The sequence below is a fragment of the Lagenorhynchus albirostris genome, chromosome 21, assembly GCF_949774975.1.
Source record: "Lagenorhynchus albirostris chromosome 21, mLagAlb1.1, whole genome shotgun sequence".
Classification (NCBI taxonomy): domain Eukaryota; kingdom Metazoa; phylum Chordata; class Mammalia; order Artiodactyla; family Delphinidae; genus Lagenorhynchus; species Lagenorhynchus albirostris.
This window is the reverse complement of record NC_083115.1, coordinates 1,134,930-1,158,858: the sequence shown is the minus strand read 5'-3', so window position 1 is coordinate 1,158,858 and position 23,929 is coordinate 1,134,930. Positions and strand designations below refer to the sequence as shown.

Below are 23,929 nucleotides of genomic sequence, written 5' to 3'. Positions count from 1 at the left end.
ATGCAGCAGAAGGTCAAGTCTAGAATCTTAGCATCTCTCTAAATTCCAAGCAGGAGAGAGACTCCACCTGCCTTTGCGGGAGGGGCCCCACTGGCGGCACGAGGAGGCAGGCAGGCAGCCCCAGGACTGTCCCCAGGCTGACGGGGCTTGCCGTGGCTCATTCGCCAACGACCTGAATAAGCGTGGAAGCGATTCTTTCCCAAAGCTTCCAGATAAGATCCCTTCTCAGCCAACACCTCGATTTCTGCCTCGTGAGAACGGAAGACCCAGCCAAGCCATGTCAGATTTCTGACCTGGGGGCTGTGAGATAACAAGAGGGTATTAAGTTCATAGTAATTTGCTACAGCAGCAACACAAAACTAAACAGGACGAGCCTGATTCCTCCCCCATGATACAGCCTCTAGACACCCTCCCAAAGTGCCTTCCCCGCGTCCCAGCCAAGCCCCGCCTGGGTCAGGCCGCTCCCTCCCTGGACCCACTCAACTTGCTTTCACTCTGACACCCTGCTGGCCCCCAGGCTTCCCCCGGCCAGCTCCGCCCTCCCTGGCCAGCCCCGCCCTCCCCACCAGGAACTTGACTCTGTCCTGCCTCACTGGGTGCAGTGCTTTCCAGGGGGTGTCCCTTCTTCCTCCCAAGTCCTGAAACACCAAGACCCAGTCGGGTGCCTCCCTTATGGCCCCGTAACACCTATCACTACACGTATGGAGCCCCTGACAAGGCTTAGCTCACAGAAGGACCGATTCACCTCAGTCGGCCTCACCGTGCAGGGTGCACGCAGGGCAGGCCGGGTGTAGGACACTGTCACGCAGACCAGGCAAGGCTTCGCGTGTTTCTGGTTAAAATAACCCCTTGGAGTTGTAGTGGGATTTGCAGTTTTCCAAGAGTTTCCAAATATATTATCTCATGTAATTTTTACAAAATAAACCATGAGATAAAACAAGGCAGGTATTTTTAATTCCCAGTTTTTACAGGTGAGAAGACAGAGGCTCTAAAAGGTTCTGAGGTTTGTCCGCTAGCCCACGTGAGAAACCCTGCCTCACAGACTCAGTGCTACCACGCGCAGCGCAAACGCAACTCTGAGAATCTGGCCGAGGCAGCAGCAGGGCCACATTGCGAGCTCTGGGGACACTGCCGTGGATCCGCTCTGGCAGGTGTCCAGGCAGTTAGATCTCATTGCGTCTGTTTCTCCACTCTCCTCTTTCTCTTTCTCCGTGTTTTCTTACAGAAAAAAGTCTACGGTTTAATTTGAAAGCCAACAACATCTGGGTCTAAAGCACTCCTGCTTTGGGGGCACAAAAGCAAAACCTCTCTTGCCAGCAGTGTGATGGTGACGATGCAGCCATGATAGCTTCCCCGGGGCAGACGAGATGGCCCAGCTCTGCCTCTAACACAGGCTCTGCACAAGCCACTGCTCTCTTCCTCCCCTCGGAGAACAGACCCTGTTTCACATCTCCGACAGCTGCTGTGAGGATGGAGTGAGACAGTGCATCTAAGTCATTTGGCAACTGTCCAGGGATGCATGCACGTGAAGTGTCAAATTCCTCCCCCTCGCTGTGATCACCCCAGTTACCCATACGAAAGCAAATCTGCCTTTTCACCAAAGAATATCCCAGGCTCCTGGCTATGCTCTTAGGATGTGCTGTTTTCTCCTCTTGAAGCTGGCTTTGGCATTCTTTTAAGCTGATTTCATCTTATTCAAAATATTAGTGGGTAAAGAGGGAGGATAATGAAGGAATTAACTGTGGGATTGGCCCCCAAGTCCTACACAGGCCCAAAGGGGTCCCTGACTACATGTTCTTCTCCATTCACAAGATAATCAGAGCAGAGCTGAAAAGACACTGGCTGATACAAATGCAGAAACCCAGTCCACTCTTATACCCCAGTTAAATCATTAACTAAGAAGCACCACCTCCTATGAGTGACTAACTCTTACACAAGAGCTTCCACGGTGCTGAAGGCACATCAACATTTGGGTTGAATTTAACTTTTATCTCTTCTTCATAACCCTTCAGAGATTTTAGATCAGACTAGTAAGGAGTGCTTTCAGATTCAGGTCTGGAGAACTTTCTGAGCATATGGGGCACATTTTCTGGTGATGATCTGTCATGTGGAAATTCATTACAAGTCCAACAAGACCATTTTATTTTAGTAAATCTATAGCTGATTTTCCTTGAATACTTTTTATAATTCTGGAAAACTGATGGCTCTTTAAATCCTCCCATGGTTATTCAGATAAGCATTATGATCACTAACATCAATAAAAATGGCTTGATGATTTTTCCTTTTATAATAAACTTTAGGCCTTGTGTAGGCAATGCAATTTTAAAGACGTGACAATATCCTTCTAGATACTATGGTTAAATTATGGCCGAAACATTGAAATCTTTACAGCGCAAGCCTGGATTGCATTTGGAAACATGCACTGGGTGACTTCCAAAGCTCCTGCCTTGGTTTCTCACTAGAGTTCTTGTCCAAGGAGCAGATCTGGAGAAGACAATCTGTTTTAAGTACATCAAAGTTATGATGGGAGTGGAAGTTCAAGTAGATATACAAAAATGAGGACTTTCTGAGATATGGGGGGCAAATCAATCTCTCTTTGGGCATTAGTTTGTTCATCTGTACAAAAGAAATCATACTTGAATTGTGTTGTAAAATGAACTCAATCCATGAGGAAAAGCTCTGTGAACGCTAAGTCAAATTGTGTGTGTTTTATTCTTTTGTATAAAATCAACTTACATCTCCACCTGGAGGAGAAGTCCCTGATGTTTCTAAACCAGACTCATCTTCTTTAAAACCAGCAACTGCTCCAGCAGTTCGTTCCTGTTTATGCTGATGACACACCCACACCCCCAGGCATCCAACCTTGGAAACATGGGCTGTGCTAGAAACCTCACTCCCCTGCCCACTGGGATGCCCGGTCAGTTCCTTTCAAAATATGAATCTGCTTAGGTCAGCCCCTTGCTCAAAAATCACTGACAATTTCCAGCTGTTCCTGCACAAAGGGTCAGAACACGTAAGTCGCCCCCAAGACCCTGTCCTGTCTGGCCTTGCCCAGCCCCTCACTCTGTCATTCCCTCTGCATTCCAGCCACACAGCCCTGCCCAACTGTCCCTTTGCTGGAACCTCCAGCCCCAGGCAGCCTCTGTGGTCACCTCCAGCTCTGAGTCCCCGGCAAAGCCATTATGCACGCCGCAGTAGTGCTCACGTCCTGGGGTGAGAGAGGCACAGAAACATACCCCAGTCCTGGAGCACAGCCATCGTTTGAAATGAGATTTTATGTGAAGTCTTTCCCTGCTTCCCCAACTACGAAATTCATGACAGCAGTGATTCTATTTTCACTCCTGAATTGTCATCTCAAGCCTAGCACATAATGGGTACTTGTTCATTGCATGAGTAAATCAATCAATCTTGGGATCTTCTCCTCAATACACCTCCCACTTAACAGCCTCCAAGAGGTAGAGAGCACACGCAGCGTCATAGAGCCAGAGACCTAATGGAAGCCACACAGCTGCAAATCCCCTGTTAGTTCTCAGGGTAATTAAATCGTTGGCAGAAGAAATACTTCACCATATAGTTTCATTATTCTTCCAAACCATAATCCAAGCCGCAAATTATGTTTGAGCTTTTTAAACCACCTGACCTAAGAGAATCATCCTAGTTCTGAGTATAGAATGCTGTTGTGTTGAGGCAACAGCTGTTCCACAATCCCAGGCAGAACCTACGAAGCCAAGAGACACTGATGCTTTGTCCTCAACAAAAGAGGGGACCCATTAGGACATATCTAGGTCCCAGAGGTGCCCGTGTTACAGGCAGGCCCAGCAAACTGCAGCCCGAGCACCAGACCCGGCCCCAACCATCCTGGTGAGTAAAGTGGCCACAACCTGTACACACCTGCGACAGAGGCCGCAGGGCCCAGGAGCTCCATGGTCCACCATCTGGCCCTTCAAGAGTCTGCCGGGCCATTAAAGAAGGCATATAACACGGAAAAATAACCCCGGAAATGTCTTAAAATGCAGTTTTATATCTAGAGTTCTTTCCTCACACCTTCTCCCATGGAAAAGGGCGCCTTATACTGTTTGTGAAAAGGCAGGTGAGCCAAACCCCCGAATCTCCCAACAAGGAGTAACAGCAGGGCCTTCAAGCTGGGAGGGATTTGTCCCAGAAAAGCCAGTTTAGGATCCTGACGCTCAGTGACCCCAATACCTCCATCTCCCCCCTCATGAAATTCCGCACATTTACAGACAGGAAAGACTCACAGGCGTTTTCTGCTCTTCTAGGGGTGAAGCTGGCCCGCGGCCACGCCCGTGTCCCCCCTCTTCTGCCGCCTTCTCACACACGCTCCGAGGCTCCCGGTCACCTGGTGCCCGCACATCGGAGGAGTGTGACTTTGGTTTCAAGCTGCTGGTGAATTCTCTGGACTGAGTTTTTCTGAAGAGAAACAAATGTGGAATTATCAAAAACAGTCTTCAACAAAGACAGCTTTCCCAAAGTAGAGGTCTGCATTCAAATTACATGGAAACCAGTAATGGGTACCATTTACTGAGCGCTGATGGTAGGCTGAGCCCTTTGCTAGGTATTTAAAGACATTAACTTAATCCTCATAACAACCCTGCGAGGAAGGCGCTGTTATCCTTGCTTTGCTGTAAGAGGCTCAAAATAATGGTATCACTCATCCGAGGCCACGCAGCAGCCAGGACTGAAACCCAGGTCTGCCCGGCTCCTGGTTCGGAAGCTAAACAGCCAGGGCACACGGCCTTTGTGTCATCAGCAGCAAAGAGTCCCTTTCTCTCCGTGTGCCCACTTACGGCTGTGAAGTCACAGGACCGCGGCACGAAAGAGAGGCCCACGTGTCTGTTCCTATTTCCCCGCTCGCACGGGGCTGCCAACACTTCGCAGAGGCCACCCTGGCACCCAGCCCAGGGGACCCATCCCCTGCCTCACTGCTCCCACCCAAGCTACCTTCCTGTCTCTGCAGTTGATTATGTCGCTTCCTCATTCACCACCTCCTCACTGTCACAGAATAAGGTCCAAACTCCTAAACCTGGCCTTCCAGGCACTTCAGAGCACGGCCCCCCTCACCCCTGTGCACCCCAAACAGGCAGAAGGACGCACCATCACCCAAAGCGCCATACATGCCCCATCGAGCGGTCTTGATGACCCCTCTGCCTGCATTGTCCTGCCTGACCTTCTGTAGCTGGAAAACTACTTACCTTTCAAGGTTCACCGCCGTGGATCAGGATGATGGGCTCGGGGAACCCTCTGCCTGACCTTAGTCCCAGCGCACACCACAGCCTGTGTGTCTGCCTGTTTCTCCTCCTGAACTGCAAGCTCCTGGCCCGTCCCTGAGCTCCCAGCACCCAGCACAGACAAGCACCCTCGGGCCCACTTCCTTCGGGGCCCCCGGAGCCTGAAGCCCGAGGGGTCCCCGCGCCTCACCCCTCCCACAGCTGCACTGTTCCAGCGCGAGGCTAGGGAAGCCCAGGGTCACCAGGGGACCACCTCCACACCCAAGCAGGAAAGCGAAACGGCCGACATGGTGGCGCTGTGAAAATGAAGGGAGTCGCCAGAAGTCTGAAGGAAATTTCCAGAAACTGGGAGTCACCGTGCGCCCTCAAGTCCCACCAGGCCCCCCACAGGGTCTGAGAGCGAGAGGCCTCGCAGCCCCGTTGTGTGGTGCCTGGCCAGTCCCTCACGGGTCTGCAGGTTCATACCTGAGCTCCCGCACCTCCTGCCCCGACTTCAGCCGTGCCCTCTGGGCACGGATCTCATCACAGAGCGTGTCGTAGGGTTTATCGAGGTGGTGCTCACCCATCACCCACACCCAGACTTCCTCGTCGGCTCCCAGTTTCCAATGAACCGATTTGCCGTTGTCTGCAGGCAAAACAGAATTTGGATGAACAAGTATCTTTAGCCATGGGTTAGGATGTTTTCCATCATTAAAGTATCTGAAAATCAGATGAGGCAAAGCCCGTCCAACCTGCTCAGAATGAGCAGCATTCCCAGGGTGCCGGCAGTGGGCTGCAGTACGTTTGTTTGAAAATATGATGAATGTGGTGCCCCTTTTCTAAGTGAAGATGCAAGATGGGAAGAAAGCAGGCATTGTCTGCATTATGTTTAGGGTAACAAAGCAGCATCAGGCACCAGAACATCTACAGCCTAAGAATCTCCCTGCAACCCGGCTGCTCCAGGGCTTGGGGTGTCCACTACATTTCTAGGTTTCATTGCTGAGTACAAGGCAAACACTTGAGAGTCAGACCGGCTTTAGTCTAAATCCTAGCCCTGCCACTTAGCTGTGTGGCTTGGACAAATTATTTAATCTCCCTAAGCCTCAATTTTCTTATCTGCAAAATGGGATCTCCCTAAGCCTCAATTTTCTTATCTGCAAAATGGGAATGCTAACATCTACTCAGGAGGATGGCTGTGGGGAGGCGGTGACAGCCGTGCAGGCAGGTCCCCAGGTGTCTGACACACGACACGTGACGGACTCACGGGAGAGGCTGGCGCCACCGTCCCTCTGTGCTGTTGACAGACGGACGTGCCAGCTCAGAGACTCGGGCCAGCCCATGAGAGATGACACGCCCGAAGTGTGAGACGCGGGGAAGCTACTTGAGTAACCGAACTTGCGCCTGCTCCCAGCAGGGGTTGTGTTACATTCTCTCTAGTTCCTGCTCCTCAGATGCGGCCACACAGGTCATGTTCCCTGAAACCTGGGACGGGACCATTCCCAGGAGAGGGGGTGGGCAGTCCTAAACCTGAAGGCCCCAGAGGGGACTCACCAGGGCTATCATGGTCCACGGCTGGTCAAGATGCCTGGGCCTGAGGACCCACACTAGCCAGTGGTGTTGAGTGTGTGACATGGGCAGCAGCTGGCATGCAGGCCGGGCCGTGGCCATGCCACAGGAAGTAGAGTGAAGGTAAAGAGGCAGAGGTTTTGGGGCAGGAAGAAAGGGAATTAGATAGGATGTGTCAGATTTAGCGGCCCTGACAGGGGTCTCTGCTCTGAAGACACTGGGGTCCTCCAGGAGGCCCACACAGCTCCCTGAACCCAGGGAGGGGGAATCATTCCCGTAAAGTGAGTGTCGGCCTGGTGCCCTCTGCTTCGTACCAAGATAGGGGGGCTAGCAGGGCCTCTGTGTAGCTCCTTCCACAAAATCCTACTGCGCTCCTAACGCTGGCAGGATGCAGAGCTGGGTGCTGCGGAGATGTGGGGTGAAACATCGTCCTGCAGGTCACCCAGAGCCTGGGAGAGAAAGACTAGGGTGGTAGGTCACTGACTTAATGAACTTCACTGCGTATCTGCTATGTGCCAGGCCCTGAGGTAGACACGCATGAACACTTACAAACAAGACAGACCAGTCCCTCCTTCTAGCTGGGGGAGGCAGGTGCTGACCAACTAGTTACCTAGAGAAGTCGCAGTAACTGGGGAGGGGTGTTGAAGTGCTGTGGGATGTGTGGAGGGCCGGGGACATACACCGTAACCACGAGAGATTTAAGTCCATTGAGGATTCAGAGGACGGAGGATGCTTCAGAAGGACAGGGAAGAAATAAGAAGTTCTTTGTGTTCAGTTTGGGAGGATGGATATGGAATCTGGACAGAGAATAGGGGTGGGTTTGGTGCTGGACACAAGGAACAGCATGACCGAGATCAGAGAAGGGAATCAATGTGGGGCCACGGGGAACAAGGGTCTCCATCAGAGCCGGGAGGCATTAGAAGCCACCTGGCCGTGGGCTGAGGCTCGTGCAGGGGGAGCAGGTGGCCGCCTGGCACAGGTCCCAGACACCAGGCTGAAGAGTTTAAATGTAGGCCCTGTGCTGCATAAAGCCAGAAAGTGGTACTAAAATCCCAGGGCTTCTACCAACTCTTTACGTGACCATGTATATATCACAATATTTCTCTGAGCCAGAGTTCCCTCTTTGATAAAACAGAGGTAATGAGTCTGAACTCACAGGCCTGTCACATGACAAGTGTTCAAAAAGCATTAGCTCCATGTTCTTGGTCTGAGTGACCAAGCAAGAGTCCACACCTGTAAGACATGACACCATAAAACTCCTAGAAGAGAACATAGGCAAAACCTCCTCTGACATAAATTGTACCAATGTTTTATTAGGTCAGTCTCACAAGGCAAAAGAAATAAAAGCAAAAAATAAACAAATGGGACCTAACCAAACGTATAAGCTTTTGCACAGTAAAGGAAACCATCAACAAAATGAAAAAACAACCTATGGAATGGGAGAAAATATTTGCAAATGATACAAACAACAAGGGGTTAATATTCAAAATATACAGACAGCTCATAGAACTCAATATCAAAAAAATAAACAACCCAATCAAAAAAGGAGCAGAAAACCTAAACAGATGTTTTTCTAAAGAAGACATACAGATGGTCAACAGGCACATGAAAAGATTCTCAACTTCGCTAACTATTAGAGAAATGCAAATCAACCACAATGAGCTATCAACTCACACCAGTCAGAATGGCCATCATCAAAAAGTCCACAAATAATAAATGCAAAAGAGGGTGTGGAGAAAAGGGAACCCTCTTACACTATTGGTGGGAATGTAAACTGGTGCATCTGCTATGGAGAACAGTATGGAGGTTCCTTAAAAAACTAAAAATAGAGCTACCATATGACCCAGCAATCCCACTCCTGGGCATATATCTGGAGAAAACTCTAAGTCAAAAAAATACATGCACCCCAACGTTCATAGCAGCATGATTTAAAATAGCCAAGACATGGAAACAACGCAAGTGTCCATCAACAGATGAATGGCTTAAGAAGATGTGATACATACACACACACACACACACACACACACACACACACACACGCACACACTGGAATATTACTCAGCCATAAAAAAGAATGAAATATTGCCATTTGCAGCAACATGGATGGACCTAGAGAATATTATACTAAATGAAGTAAGTCACACAAAGAAAGACAAATACTATATAATATCGCTTATATGTGGAATCTAAAAATAATACAAATGAATCCATATCAGAAACACACTCATAGACATAGAAAACAAACTTATGGTTACTAAAGGGGAGAGGGATAAATTAGGAGTATGGGATTAACAGATACAAACCACATAACAGGTACATAAAATAGATAAACAAGGACCTACCATATAGCACTGTATAATTATCGTACTGCATAATTATACCTACTGTATAATTATATTCAATATCTTATAATAATCTATAATTAAATCTAATCTGCCAGAAAACCCCAAAACCAAACCCTATGATGTACACCTGAAACTAACGCAGTATTGTAAGTCACCTCGACTTCAGTTATAAAAAGAGTCCAGGACAGTACTGTGCAGGTGGTGCCAGGACCAGGAAGCCCTGCAGCGCGTCCACACGCAGGCAGGACCTGGACCAGGCGGTGTGCAGCGGGTGTACAATGATGTTGCAGGAGACAAAGGGTGGAGAGAAGAGGGGTGAGGCCAGCCGGGCCTGCGCGAGGGGAAGACGGCCTCCAATAGGGCGATGGCGTCTGGGCGGCCGAGGCAAGGAAGGACTCAAAGATGAGGCCGAAGGTTTGAGAACGTGGGATGATAAACAGTGACGTCAAGAAAATACATGTGTTTGAGGCGTTAGGTAGTGAACGTTTTGGGAAACGAAGAATAAACTATTTTCAATTTTACTAGAAACCCAGATGGCAAGGTTGAGCACATACCTGAAACATGGAATTGAAGTTTAGAGTGAGGTCAGGATGCACAGTGTGAATGTGGGGATTACTTTACAGATGCCATCGTGGATACCGCTGGCCCAGAGAATGAAACCCAGGAGAGACCCTCGGAAAAGCATGTGCTTCGTCAGGACACAGAAGAAAAGACAGGGGAAGGAGAGTCCTGATTCAAAAGGAAAAAGAGGGAGAGGGAATTCTGACTCCTAAATAACTGGAAGGAGAGTGGGGAGGATGCCTTGCCTCCAGGAGAGGAGAGGTTCCGACCTCAGAGACGGTCACTTCAGACAGACGGGGCAGGCTGCACGGGGCACAAAGGACTGGGCACAAGTTACTAGGGGAGGAACAAAGAGGGTTCGGCGGGGCTCAGCAGGCATCACTGAGCTCCTGCCACAACCCGCTGTGCCCGCAGGCAGGACAGAGCAGCCCAGGCGCTCAGGGGAACGTGGACACTTCCACTGGGTTGCTGGGAGGGGAAGGAGTATGGACTCCAGGGACCAGGCCGGGGATGGGGACACAGGGACAGGAGAGAGCAGGGAAAGAGGGTGCTTTTGAGGAGAGAGAAAAGCTCAGCTGCTTAGAGTTGAAACCTGGCTGCACGGAACCACGTTCAGTTCCCAGTGTGCCTCCTTAAGGTAAAGGTACAAGCATGAGGGGTGTTAACAGGGCAGGCACTGCAACCCTTCCTGACTTAACGCTCTCCAGGTGTCCTGGGCCTCCTGCTGACTTCAACTCAGAGGACAGTGAGAGAGGGACCTGTTACAGCGCCTCCACTGAATTATGAGCTTGTTTCCCAGTCTTCGACTCACGTTTCTATGCTGCAGTGCTCTCAAGTTTGCTCTTAGGGACTCAAGAGGCAGTGCTGTAGAATGTCACACAAAAACAGTGACGGGTCACGCACGTCCCTGGCAAGGCCACGGCCAGGCCCATTCCGCTCTGACGGGGGAGGGTGATGCCGCTCATGCAGTGCGTGTCGGGCCCGCAGGGAGCAGGAGGCAGCGCCCGGAGGTGTCAGCGGGGTCGCCTCCTCCACTGAGGTCAACGCGACCCCCGGGGCTATGACTGTGCCTCAGAGTCAGCATCTGGTCTCCACTCCGACTGATCCACTTGGAGGGACGAGCGCAGTAGCAGGTGAGCACGAGAGGGAGAGGGATGGAGAGAGGGAGAATTGCATGCTCTATCCCCACTGAGAGAAGACCACGGACTTGGAGAACAGAAGCCAGAAGAGCAACAGAACCAGGGCCCCTAACGCATCATGCACGAACTACACCAGGGCTGACGGAAGCAGGGCTCCTACCAACCCCAGGCTGCCGTGTCCATATGCTCCCTGAACTCACAACATCCCAGGACTCTCCCACCACTCTGGCCGCTCCTCTAGGTCACCCACCTCCAACCCAGAAACCAAAGGGTGAATGAATGCCTGGCCGGGGGGGCCTCCGGGACTCAGGTGCTATGGCCATGTCCCTTCTGACTGATGCCCGTGCCAGGTCTGCCTTGAAATACTTAGAGCACCACTGAGGCTGTTACTAACCCTACTTGACCACAAGGAAATTGAGGCTTAGGGAGGGTAACTTGCCCAAGATCATAGAGGTGGTGAAACTGGAACCAGAATTCAAAACTCGGCTGTGAGATGGTAAAAGCTGTGTTTAGAGCCACCTCTGACGCATTGTCCAAACGGAAATACTTTTGAAAGCAAGAAAGGAAACCCACCAACAGGAATGGCAGGAAATGGAGAACGTGCAGGGCTCTGCTGAGCAAGCTGGGTGTGGGGTCACTGGCATGTGCCCTCACGGCCCTGCAGAGCTGGACAGCTCCAGCCTCACGTGCATTTAGTGAAGGACAAGGCCCAGTCCTACAGGCACTTCCTGAAGTTAACCTGGTAAGAATCCTGCAGTTACTAACACAGGTCCATCCTTGAAAACTTCAAAAATATTTATGCTTACTATAGAGACAAAAGGACAGGAAGGAAGTTGGAGAATGTGCATGGCACCATGGTCCAGGGAAGCAGGTGGTGGCACAGACAAGTGAGAAGGTGAGCCAGGAGGGAGGCCCGCTGAGTCCACAGCTCGTGGAAGTGAAAGGGAAGGGCAGCCAGTGAGCATCTGCATCCGGTGCTCAACGCATAAGACACCAAGTCCGTTACACTATGCAGCCCAGAGTGAGGGGCACAGACAGGGCTGGGACCAGTGGCTCAGAACAGACCTGGAGTAGATCTGGACCTGAGTTCAAACCCTGACTCCACCGGTGACCCACACAAGTTACTTTCTCCAAGTTTGTTTCCTTATTTGTAAGAATAAGGGGGACAACGTTCACCTCCCTGGATTCTTGTGAGGATTAAATGAAACAACATAAATACAAGGCTTCTGGCTGGCACACACTAACAGACAAGCAGGTTGGTGGGGAAAACCTCCCTGGGATGGAGCAGGTGGGATGCAGTGAGGTCAGGAGTAACCAGGGGACTCCCGGGTTTCTGGCTTTGGTGACTCAGGGCCACAGATCATGGTGGAGATTGAGAGGCAGGACCAGGCCTGGGGGTGGGGAGAACCATGGTGATGTTGATTAACTTGGTTTTGCATCAAGTTTGTAGGGCCTAAGGGTCTTCTGAGCGGAGATGCTCATTGGGTAACTGACATGGAAACCAAAGCTCAGGTGAAAGGTCTGGCTTCGAAATACGGGTGTGAGAGTCTGGCATAAAGAGCAGAAGAGATGCCCCAGGGAGAGAATACAGAGACCCTACCCTTAACCTAGTCTCTGAGGTTAACCTAGTGAGTTAACCTAACCTAGTGACTGAGCCTCAGGGAGTCTGTGAACATTGGGAAACTCTACACGAAATGTCCTCTGTGTGCATTTTCCTGGTCCAAGCTTCTCATAAGTGTTCCATGGAGTCTACGGGTCCCTCAATCCCACCTCAAGGTTACCAACCACCGGTGTAGAGTGAGACTCCCCTGGGGAACACGGGTATTCAGGGTCAGGCAGAGACGAAAATGAAGCCGTCATGGAGACAGCAAGTGACCATGACACCAACGAGAGACTCTGAGAGGCAGCTCACAGGGTCAGACGCAGCTGAGGAATCGACTGAGGTAAGAACTGACTCTAGCAGCAGACGTCACCGTGCTGGGTCAGGAATGAAGGGAGGGGAGGAAGTAGACACGGCAGGTGGCACAAAGCAAGGCTTTATCATCATTTCATGAAAAAGGGAAGGTTTTGCATAAAGGAACTTGCCTGAGAATCCACAAATGAAATTTCACAAGCCCGAGTCTATTTCAGGGGCACACGTGGAGCCTCTCGGGCACCACACACGGCGCCCAGAGCCCAGCCTCCTGCGTGAGGCTTCTGCCAGCTGGAGAGAGGTCCATTGCTAGGCAGCCTCCTTTGTGTGTGTTACCAGAGAGAATCTTACAGAATAAATGCTCCACGGCAGGATGCCGATGCAAGCACGTGTTCAGACGCGAGCAGGGCACCTGAAGACAACAGGAACTGTTACAAAGCTCCAGGTAAGCTGAACGGGTGGAATGTTTGTTGACAGCATTGGCTCCGGGAGAGTCAGACTCAGGGCCACTTACTAGCTGCTGCCCTGGGCAAGTTATTAAGTCCCTCAGCCTCATTTTCCTCACCTGTAAAAGGTGAACGGTAACTCAGCTCCAGGCTTGGCTGTGACTATTTAATGAGATGATATATTTAATCACAGAGTTCAGGGTCTGACACGCCTTCAGCTCAATCAGTGCTGGCTGGTGCCATGTTTACTGTCTAGAGCAGTGCTGTCCAGTGGGCGCTCTGCCTGTCATTATACATTTTCTAGTAGCCCAACTAAAAAATCAAAAGAAGAGTTTGCCCAAGATGATGGAGTAGAAAGACCCTGAGCTCACCCCCTCTCACAAGCACACCAACATCACAACTATCTGCAGAACAACCATCGATGAAAAAGACCAGAACCTTCAAGAAAAGATATTCTACAACTAAAGACATAAAGAAGGAGTCACAACGAGACATGTATGCCAGGTGGGTGACCCATAGGCTGGAGAATAATTGTACTGCAGAGGTTCTCCCACAGGAGTGAACATACGGAGCCCCCGTCAGCCTCCCCAGCCCAGAGTTCCTACACGAGGAAGATGACCCCCAGAGCATTTGACTTTTAAAGGCCAGCAGGGCTTAATTTCGGGAGCCCCACAGGAGTGGGGGAAAGAGAGACTTCACTCTTAAAGGGCACACACAAAATCTCACATGCAGCAGGACCCAGGGCAAAAAGCAGTAATTTGATAAGAGCCTGGGCCAGACCTACGTGTTGGTCTTGGAGAGTCTCCCACAGAGGTGGGGGTGGCTACGGATCACCCTGGGCCCATAAATACTGGTGGCAGACATATTTGGGAACATTCTATTGCGAGAACATTGCTGTTGGCGGCTGCCATCTTGGCTCCTGAGCGCCAAGATCTGGTCCCACCCAACAGCCCGTAGGCAGCACTGCTAGGATGCCTCAGGCCCAACAACCAGCTGGATGGGGACACAGCCCCACCCATAAGCAGGCTGCCTAAAGACTTCCTGAGCCCACAGCTGACTCGAGACACACCTCTAGACTTGGCCCTGCCCACCAGCGGGCCAAGACCTAACTCCACACACCAGTGGGCAGGCACTGACCCTTCGCTCCAGGAAGCAGGCACTAGTCTCTAGACCAGACTCATTGGCCAGGAGGCAGACACCAGAAGCAACAAAACTATGATCCCACAGCCTGCAGATCCAGCCCACCCACAGCTCACCAGACCCTACTGTGGGACCAGCTGGGACCTGGCCCTGCCCACTAGCAGGCCAGCACAAGCTTCAGAACACCCCAGACCCCAGACCCAACTGTGCCAGCAACTGGCTCCCTAACCACCAATGAGTTGAAATGAGTTCTGGGATCCCTGGGCCCTGCAGCCAGACTCCAGGACCTGGCTCTGCCTGCCAGCAGTCCAGCACTAGTGCCAGAACCTACGTTCACCTGTCAGTGGGTGCACAACATCCCTGGAGTCTTTGGTACCCTGATTCCACTCACCAGTGAGCCAGCACTAGCCCCAGGGCCCCCTAGGATTCCTCAACCAGTCACCTCATGGCCAGATGCATCTACACAGCAGCCGGCAGCATCCACACAAGGCAGGGCCTGAGAACCAACCAGGCTGGGGACCAACCAAGCCCCCCAGATGGCCCGCACACTCAGCCCCTATGACAGAAGGGCCGACACAGTCCTCTTAGGGGGCACCCCTAGAGCCTATACCTTGAGTGACCAGGTGGGAGTGCGCTGCTGGGACACACAGGACATCTCCTACAGAGGGCCACTTTTCCAAGGCCGAGAAACATAACTAACCTACCACATACATAAAAATACAAATAACAACTTAGACAAAATGAGGCAGCAGAGGAACATGTTCCAGATGAAGGAACAAGATAAAACCTCAGAAGAAGAACTAAGGGAAGTGGAGATAGGCAATCTACCCAAGAAAGAGTTCAGGGTAGTGCTCGTACAGACGATCAAAGATCTCTGGAGGAGACTGGATGCACAGAGCAAGAAGTTCGAATTTTTTAACAAAAGAGTTAGAAAATATAAAGAACAACCAAACAGAGAATACAATAACTGAAATGAAAAATACACGAGAAGGAATCAATAGTAGACTAAATGATACAGAAGAATGGATCAGTGAGCTGGAAGACAGAGTAGCAGAAATCACTGCTGCTGAACAGGAAAAAAGAAAAAAGAATGAAAAGAAATGAGGACAGTTTAAGAGACCTCTAGGACAACATCAAATGCACTAATATTCTCATTATAGGGGCCCAGAAGGAGAAGAGAGAGGGAAAGAGTCTGAGAAAATATTTGAAGACATAATAACTGAAAACTTCCCTAACCTGGGAAAGGAAATAGTCACCCAAGTCCAGGAAGCACAGAGAGTCCCATACAGGACGAACCCAAAGAGGAACATACCAGGACACGCTGTAATTAAAATGACAAAAATTAAAGATACAGAATATTAAAAGCAGCAAGGAAAAAGCAACAAATAACATACAAGGGAAGTCCCATAAGACTATCAGCTGATTTTTCTGCAGGTCAGAAGGGAGTGGCACAATATATTTAAAGTGATGAAAGGGAAAAACCTACAACCAAGAACACTCTACCCAGCAAAGCTGTCATTCAGATTCGATGGAGATATCAAAAGCTTTACAGACAAGTAAGAGCTAAAAGAATTCAGCACCATGAAAGCAGTTTTACAACAAATGTTAAAGGAACTCCTCTAGGTGAAAAAGGCCACAACTAGAAACAAGAAAATTACAAAATGAAAAAGGCAAACATACAGTAAAGGTAGGAGATCATCCACACACAAAGCTAGCAAGGAGGTTAAAAGACAAAAGTAGTAAAATCATCTATATCCACAATAACCAGTTAAGGGGTACACAAAACAATTAGATGTAAAATATGATATCAAAAATAGTAATTGTGGGGGAGGAAAGTACACAAGCAGGGTTTTTAAAATGCATTTGAAATTAAGAGATCAGCAACTTAAAACAATCACATATATATATATATATATATATATATATATATATATATATATATATATATATATATATATATATATATATAGGCTGCTATACAAAAGCCTCCTGGTAACAGCAAACCGAAAATGTATAATAGATATACACATGAAAAAGAAAAAACAATCCAAACATAACACAAAGACAGTCATCAAATCATGAGAAGAGAACAAAAGAAGAAAGGGTGAGGGGGAAGACCTAAAAGAAAGAATCCAAAACATTAACAAAATGGCAATAAGAACACACATATTGATAATTACCTTAACTGTAAATGATGGACTAAATGCTCCAACCAAAAGACGTAGGCTGGCTGAATGGATGTAGATCAAGACCCGTATATATGCTGCCTACAAGAGACTCACTTCAGATCTAGAGACACATACAGACTGAAAGTGAGGGGATGGAAAAAGGTATTCCATGCCAATGGAAAACAAAACAAAACAAAAGCCAGAGTAGCAATATTTATATCAGATAAAATAGACTTTAAAATAAAGACTGTTGGGCTTCCCTGGTGGCACAGTGGTTGAGAGTTGGCCTGCCGGTGCAGGGGATGCGGGTTCGTGCCCCGGTCTGGGAGGAACCCACATGCTGCGGAGCGGCTGGGCCCGTGAACCATGGCCGCTGAGCCTGCGCGTCCGGAGCCTGTGCTCTGCAACGGGAGGGGCCCCAACAGTGAGAGGCCCGCGTACCGCAAAAAAAAAAAAATTTAAAAATTAAATTAAATAAAGACTGTTAAAGAGACAAAGAAGGACACTACATACTGAGCAAGGGATCAGTCCAGGAAGAAAATATAACAACTGTAACATTGTTACAGTTGTATATGCACCCAACGTATGAGCATCTCAAAATATAAGGCAAATATTAACAAAGGAGAAATTGACAGTAATGCAATAATAGTACAGAACTTTAACACACCACTTACAGCAATGGACAGATCAGCCAGACAGAAAATCAATAAGGAAACATGGGCCTTAAATGACACATTAGACCAAACAGGCTTAATGAACATACAGAGGGCTTTCCATCCAAAAGCAGCAGAATACACATTCTTTGCAAGTGCTCATGGAACGGTTTGCAGGATAGATCTTGTGCTAAGCCACAAAACAAGTCTAGGTAAATTTAAGAAAACTGAAAACATATCAAGCTTCTTTTCTGACCACAATGCTATGAGACTAGTTCTATCAGTTTTTCACAACAGAAGTTCATTACTCCCTTAAATTTAACACTTGGAACAATATGTTTTGCACCACAGTGGTTCCTCTTTGACTACAGAAAAGGAAAAGTTCTGAGAGTCTTTCTCCACTTCCCCCATAAAGACAGGCCTCCTCTGCGTCTCATCTTGCTCTGTCTTCGGTGATCAAGCCACAGAGAGTCAAGGCCGTGTTGTCATGGCTGAGGCTCCCCAGGCTGAACGAGGCCCCAGCTGCTGCTTGTCGAGCCCTCAGCATGTGTTCCTCCTCGACGGTCTGGATGACTTAAGTGCTACTTTTCCTTAGTGGTTCATAGCTGGGCTGTGGCTTTGAGCTTGTCCTTTTCTTGGCTCATAAATATATCTATGTCCACCCCATTCCTTTACCATTCTACCTCACCACTTAGCACTTCTTTCGCTGTCATCCGGTCATTATTTTCTCTATATAGCCTACTGTGGTGAGTTTTCAAAAAGCATCACTAGACTTTTAGTGATAACTAGCATATTATGTATCCCAGGAACCTGTCCACCTTACAGTAATCCTCAGGCCAAAGTAGGAGAGGCTAAAAAACAATCAGAAGTATGGATTTAACTCAGTAACAGATCAGAAAATCATTTCGAAATGTAGCATGAAAATATGATTGTTAGAGAGGGACAGAATTCTGGACCTCGTCTGCCTGCTGGGGCGTAATGAGAGGGCGGAAGCTGCAGGGTCCAGTCTGGTAGCCGCTGGCCACAGGTCACTACTGAGCACACGAAATGAGGCTGCTCTGGGCTTAGGTGTGCTAGACAGGTAAATGACCAGAGACTTGGTAGGAGGAAAATTAATGCAAAATACCACATTAATACTTTTATATGCATTATATATTGATATGATCATATTTTGGGCATCTTGGGTAAAATAAATATATTAAAATTAATTTCACCTTTTTCTTTTGATTCTTTTCTGATTTTAATTTACTTTTTAAAATTTTTAAACAATTTTAAAGGTTACACTCCATCTACAGTTATTACAAAATATTGGCTCTATTCCCCGTGTTGCACACTACACACTTGTAGCCTGTCTTACCCCCAGTAGTTTGTACCTCCCACTCCCCCTCCCCTACGTTGCCTCTCCCCGCAACCGGTAACCACTAGCTTGTTCTCTACGTCTGTGAATCTGCTTCTTTTGTTATATTCACTAGTTTGTTGTATTTTTTAGATTAGTTAAGTGATCATTAAAAAAGTATGTTGATATACACCCATTCCACTGTGTAAATCAACATACATTTTTATGATCACTTAACTTATAAAGTAACATAGGTTTTTGAAGAGGTAGATTCAAACCCTGCAAAGGAAGAACTTAAGCAAAGAAACGGAAATTATTGTCTTAAGTCAGCACGAGGAGAACAATTCAGCAAACATGAGAAGCCCAAAGTGTTTCAAAGAGCCTGGGCCAACGATTCCAGGGGCAAGAGCCCTTCTGCTGTCACCAGGCTTCAGAGTCACGCACCACATCTGTGTGTTATGTTCACAACCAGCATGGTGCCCAGTGGCCTGGTTACACCTGGTAAACTCTGACTGAAGGATGCAAGGAAATGAAGGAGCCAGTTCAGAAAGATAAAAGCTCATGCTTCAGTTTGGACGCGTTACCTCTAGAAGGAAAAACAAGTATCTATTTGGAGAGTGTAGGGTACTGTGAAACCCAGAAGATCTGGGCACTAACTGGTGGTGTGACCTTGCATTTATTACTGAACTTCTCTAAGTTTTTCCATCTGTAAAACAGGACAACTGATACCTATTTTGCAGAAATATTGTGAAGATGACATATAATGTATGTAAAAGTGCTTTGCGTGGTGTCTGACAAAACAGGTGTTTAATAAATAGCTGTCATTGATGATAGTAATAATAAATGAGATACTCATATTTGTTTCCGTATCACTATAAAGGCTTAATTCTAAAAGATGCCGCATGCTGCAACTAAAGATCCCACATGTCACAACGAAAATCCAGCACGCAGCAACGAAGACCTGGCGCAGCCAAATAAATAAATATTTAAAAGAAAAATAAAGGCTTAATTGGAAAAAGGTTTTAATGAAAGGCAGTACAAGGTAAAGGTCACTAAACTGACTTCCTTTTTGAGTCTGTGTATACAAGTTAGATTCATGTTCTCAATCTTTGAAACCCTGAATGGTTTTATCAAATTTAAGTTTTCCTGGCTTAATGAAAAATGAAGAGAGATTGATCTTGAATACCTCTCTGTAAGTGACCTTGAAAACTGTGTTGTTTTTTTCCAAATGATAACATTTTATTACAGAAAAAGCATCCCAAATATAGGATTTCATAAACACTGATAAGTGAACAAGTGCAACTTTAAAAGTAAATACAAAGTAAAGAGGCAAAACCTACAAGCATTTTGCCTTTAAGAGAAAATGTAATGCTCTCCTACAGAGGTGATCCCACCCAGAGCACAAATGTGGCTCCATCTCCTGTAAAGACATCAGGTTTGCTTTCTGAACTATGCCCAGTTTAACAATTTCAAAATGATAGCAAGAAGTGACACGGAATAGATCACTAAGACCAATTAACTTTCTATTGACTATTACTCAATAAAGGCTCCCCATCACACTTTGACAATTTAAAGCCGAAAACTGTGCTTTTTTAAAACAAAATAGGTATTCATCCATAACAGAATGTGCGTGTGTGTGTGTGTGGTGGGGGGGTGTTAATGTGTGCTTTTCCACATCTGTGTGTGTATATCCTGATGTACAAGGAATTCCTCCTCACCCATGGTCCCAAAAGGCCTTCTCAAGTTACCAGGGATTCCTTGAGTCAGGAAGACGTAGTACATCTGAAAAACAATCTCACACTAAAAAATTAGTATTATGACTTTTTTCCTGTTAGTAGTATTTGCATTTTAAGAGTGAATCTCCCTAAAAAAGAAAACTCAAAGAAACATCTCTTAGAATCTAGGAAATGCAAACAGCACTGCTACGAAGATTTTGACACAAAGACTTTGTATGCTGGTAGCAGAATATTAGTTGTCTGTGACAATATGGGGATAGAACTCTTCCTTAATTCCCCTCAGGTCCAGCCCCACGGGTGACTTTTTACTGCAGCTTAAGATCAGCCTGGTTTCGAGTAAGAGATCTGCTTTTGGCCGCACAACTCCAGGGTAATTGCCATGTGCGTGCGTGCGTGCGTGTGTGTGTGTGTGTGTGTGTGTGTGTGTGTGTGTACATGCACGAGCATGGAGACTTCAAGTCAATAAACTGCACCATTAAAATCTCAGTAACACTGAGGGTCCACCTGCCAAATTAGACCTCACACCTGGCTTGCTTCTGACTGGTGTGAAACGTGGGAAAGAGCGGGGAGGCATCCCACGTGCAGGCTCCCAGGCAAGGCGGGCTCCGCTTACCTTTCTTTGGTCTGGGTTTCACTGGCAAGGACTCCTGTTTTTCCATTGCTGCTTCTCTTTCTTTCCATCGGCGGACCTGCTCCTCCCTCATCTTGAAGAACAGGATCTGTTTCTGTTCTTCGCTGAGCTCTGCCAGCAGATCAGGATCTATGTACATCTCCGACAGTATCTGTTTCAGCATCTTTGCAAGGGTGGAGTCTTTTACACCTGTGGCAAAAGTTCTTGAAAATGGCTTCCAGGGCTGCCTTCACCTGGGCTGGCCCTGGGAGGCACCCGCAGACCTTCCCCGAGACTCGAGGGGCTGGGACAGTAATTCAACAAACTGGCTCTGGGTTCCCGGCACCAAGCATCCTGTCCAAAACGCCACTCATGAACCTGCAAAGAGCAACAGGCAAAATGCAGGCCGTGTTAAAAAGTGTTAAAATGTGCAGACATGGGGCCAGGACAGGCTTAGGAATAAAGCTTGGAGGAAATACAGTATTGCTTTTCATTTCACAAGAAAGCTGAATCAAGCTTTGTTAAGAGTTTGTGTAACCTGTATCCTGTAATTTCCAAAGATACTTTATCAAAAAACAAAACAAACCCTAACAGGTCAATCTCAGGGAAACAAAAAAATGAACAGAGGTTTGGCCTTCTCCCAACTAAGCAAACATACTATTACCTCAGAGCCCAACAACCCACTACGTCCATGGCTAAGAACAGAGTTAAAGAGACAAAGGCACAGGGAAAAATTAAAAGAAGTTATTTCAAAAGGAAATACCGTTTTTGAGATTTCTCAGAATTACCCACCCAAACCCAAACCAAACCTAAGCCATGCTCAAGGAAGGAAAAAGAAGAAATAAACATTAGACCACAGTGCCATTTTCCCATTTCTCCTTAAAAGTAGCACTAAATAAATACAATTATGTACTTTCATCTTCACAAAAGGACAATACAATGTTCAGACAACACACTAGAACCATGAAAACTGTGCAGGTGCAGGAGAGAACATTCATGTACATTTTGGAAGGTCACCAGGTTTTAGGTGTACCTCTTCCAGATAACCTAATTTAATAGGATCTAAATTTACAGACCAGATAAACTGGGGGAGTGGAGGTGACCAGGCTCATCACAAAGGGTCCTGGCTCTGTAAGAGAGTTTCTCAGAGGAAGGAACCTTGGACCTAAGCACACAGGTTGTTTCATGGGGGTGCTTACCCCACTGCGGTTTCATTCTACTTCACATGTTTCTATTTGGTCTATTTAAAAAAATATACCAAACCTTCATATTTTTGTAATCAGAAGGAAATAATGTATAGATTTCCATTCTGAAAAAAAAAGATGTTTATTTGCTTCCAGTATAATAGGATACACAAAAAAAGCTTACTTATTTCGACTTTCCAGGATCACCTATGTTCTAAGAAACTGACGAATCCTTTTGTGCTTACAATGCCTCAATAATCCCACCACTTAGCCACGCCCTCTCAAATATCTTTTTCTCCAAACTAAGTTCAAATGCTCTTAAACCTCAGAGTAGTCACTTAGCCACACCATGGCTCTCCCAGTTCCATCACCTGGTCCTTCTCCAGCCAGACTGTGATGCTCCTCTCACCCCTGGGAGGCCCCTGCAGCTTCACCTTTTCATACTCCTCATGAATGTTTCTCCATTTACACCAGTCTTCCGAGAGAAGCATGAGCAACAGCCCAAGAGCCAGGGTACCCAGAGTGGTTTGCATACACAACACATAGCTCGATTCACTAACGAGTCATTGTGTAGCAGGGACCTTTACTGAGGCTACCACGACTCCCGTTAACTGCATCCTACAATCTGCCGCATTCAACTACCAAAACTCAAATGGAACACAACGTTAACAGAAAATTTTAATTAAAGGCACTGTCTGACTTTAACTCAGTCAGCCATGCCCGCCCCCGGCTCCCTGGCTAGCTTTGTATTTTGCTTTGAGGTGATCTTCAAAGGCTGTAACGGCCACAGTACTGAAGTTCTGTGATGCTTTCTTGACTCTTGGGTCTCACAGCTTCTCCAGGGGTGGGCCAACTAAATCCACACTAAAGGGAGGTTTCCTGAGGCTGAGCTCTTAACTGTAGGTGTCAGAACCGCAGGAAGAATGCAGGTCCTCAGCTCACTGGACTCCGGTGCTCCCAGACCAAGTGGTAAGAAACCAAAGGGAAAGAGTCCTTGACATTCCGGTAAATGTCCTTATGCTGGCACGTTCCTTGAGCAGGGGTTGACTCACAGAAATTAAACATGCGGAGGGAAGCAGCCCAGTGAAGCTGGAGGCTTCCACTCTGTTTCCCAGTTTGAATTGGGTGACTCCCAGCAACAGGGACAGTGTGGGTTGAGCCTAAAAACTAAAACCCTGAAAGGGCCAAATCCCCCCCCACTTCCCCACCCAGAGCGCTCCTGGTCACAAGTGCTGACACCTGCCGCGCAGCCGCTACCTTGAGCGCTTGACATGCAGTAACTAATGAATCTTTGCCATAATCTTGGAGTTCAGTCCCTCACTATCCCCATTTTATAGAAGATGGAAAGGCGTACGCCGGGCGGTCTGGCTCCAAGTCAATACAGCAGAGTCTGTGAACCCAGAATCAGAGCATCATCGGGATGCGGTACCACTGGTGAAGTTTTAGAATGAAAACCAGCAAGTTCTCGCGAAAGCGGAAACGAACCAAAAGCACATGAAGCAGGGTCCCTCTCAGGGGCAGAAGCCTCACCCCTGCAACTGCAGGTGAGCTCAGGGGAGGCCAGGTATTGAAAAGCCCCCACCCCAGGAAGGACAGCGGGAAATGCCCGCCATGCCGGCCCAGGCGTGGGCGATGCTGCCCACGGCATTCACCGGGCACTCAGTCTCCTGGCTCCCCCTCCCACTGTCCCTGGGAGCAGCACGGGCGGGCAGTGGGGTGCAGGGCTGCTCTGCACCTCGGGGATGACACCTTCAAGCTCTCACAGCTTCCATTTTGTGCTGTTTCGCCTTTTGTAGCAAACATGGGTTTTTTTGGCATTAAAGATAACTAATGGACCTTAAGGGAAAGACACTGGCTTCCCTCTGTCCTCAGAGAAAACTAGGGGACCCAGCTGACAACATTCATGTG

General features: G+C 47.9%; 1 protein-coding gene across 3 annotated transcripts in view; it reads right to left on the bottom strand.

Moving 5' to 3' along the window:
* Positions 1-23,929, bottom strand: part of SH2D4A (SH2 domain containing 4A) — a 74,892-nt gene that overhangs the window by 49,048 nt on the left and 1,915 nt on the right. For all 3 annotated transcript variants that reach the window (XM_060136564.1, XM_060136563.1, XM_060136565.1), the window contains exons 2-4: positions 20,841-21,215; positions 5,712-5,871; positions 4,257-4,428 (exon numbers count right to left, since the gene is read on the bottom strand). In XM_060136564.1, the coding sequence (XP_059992547.1) occupies positions 4,257-4,428; positions 5,712-5,871; positions 20,841-21,021 (513 nt within the window). In that variant the 5' untranslated portion in view covers positions 21,022-21,215. The remainder of the gene's footprint in view (positions 1-4,256; positions 4,429-5,711; positions 5,872-20,840; positions 21,216-23,929) is intronic.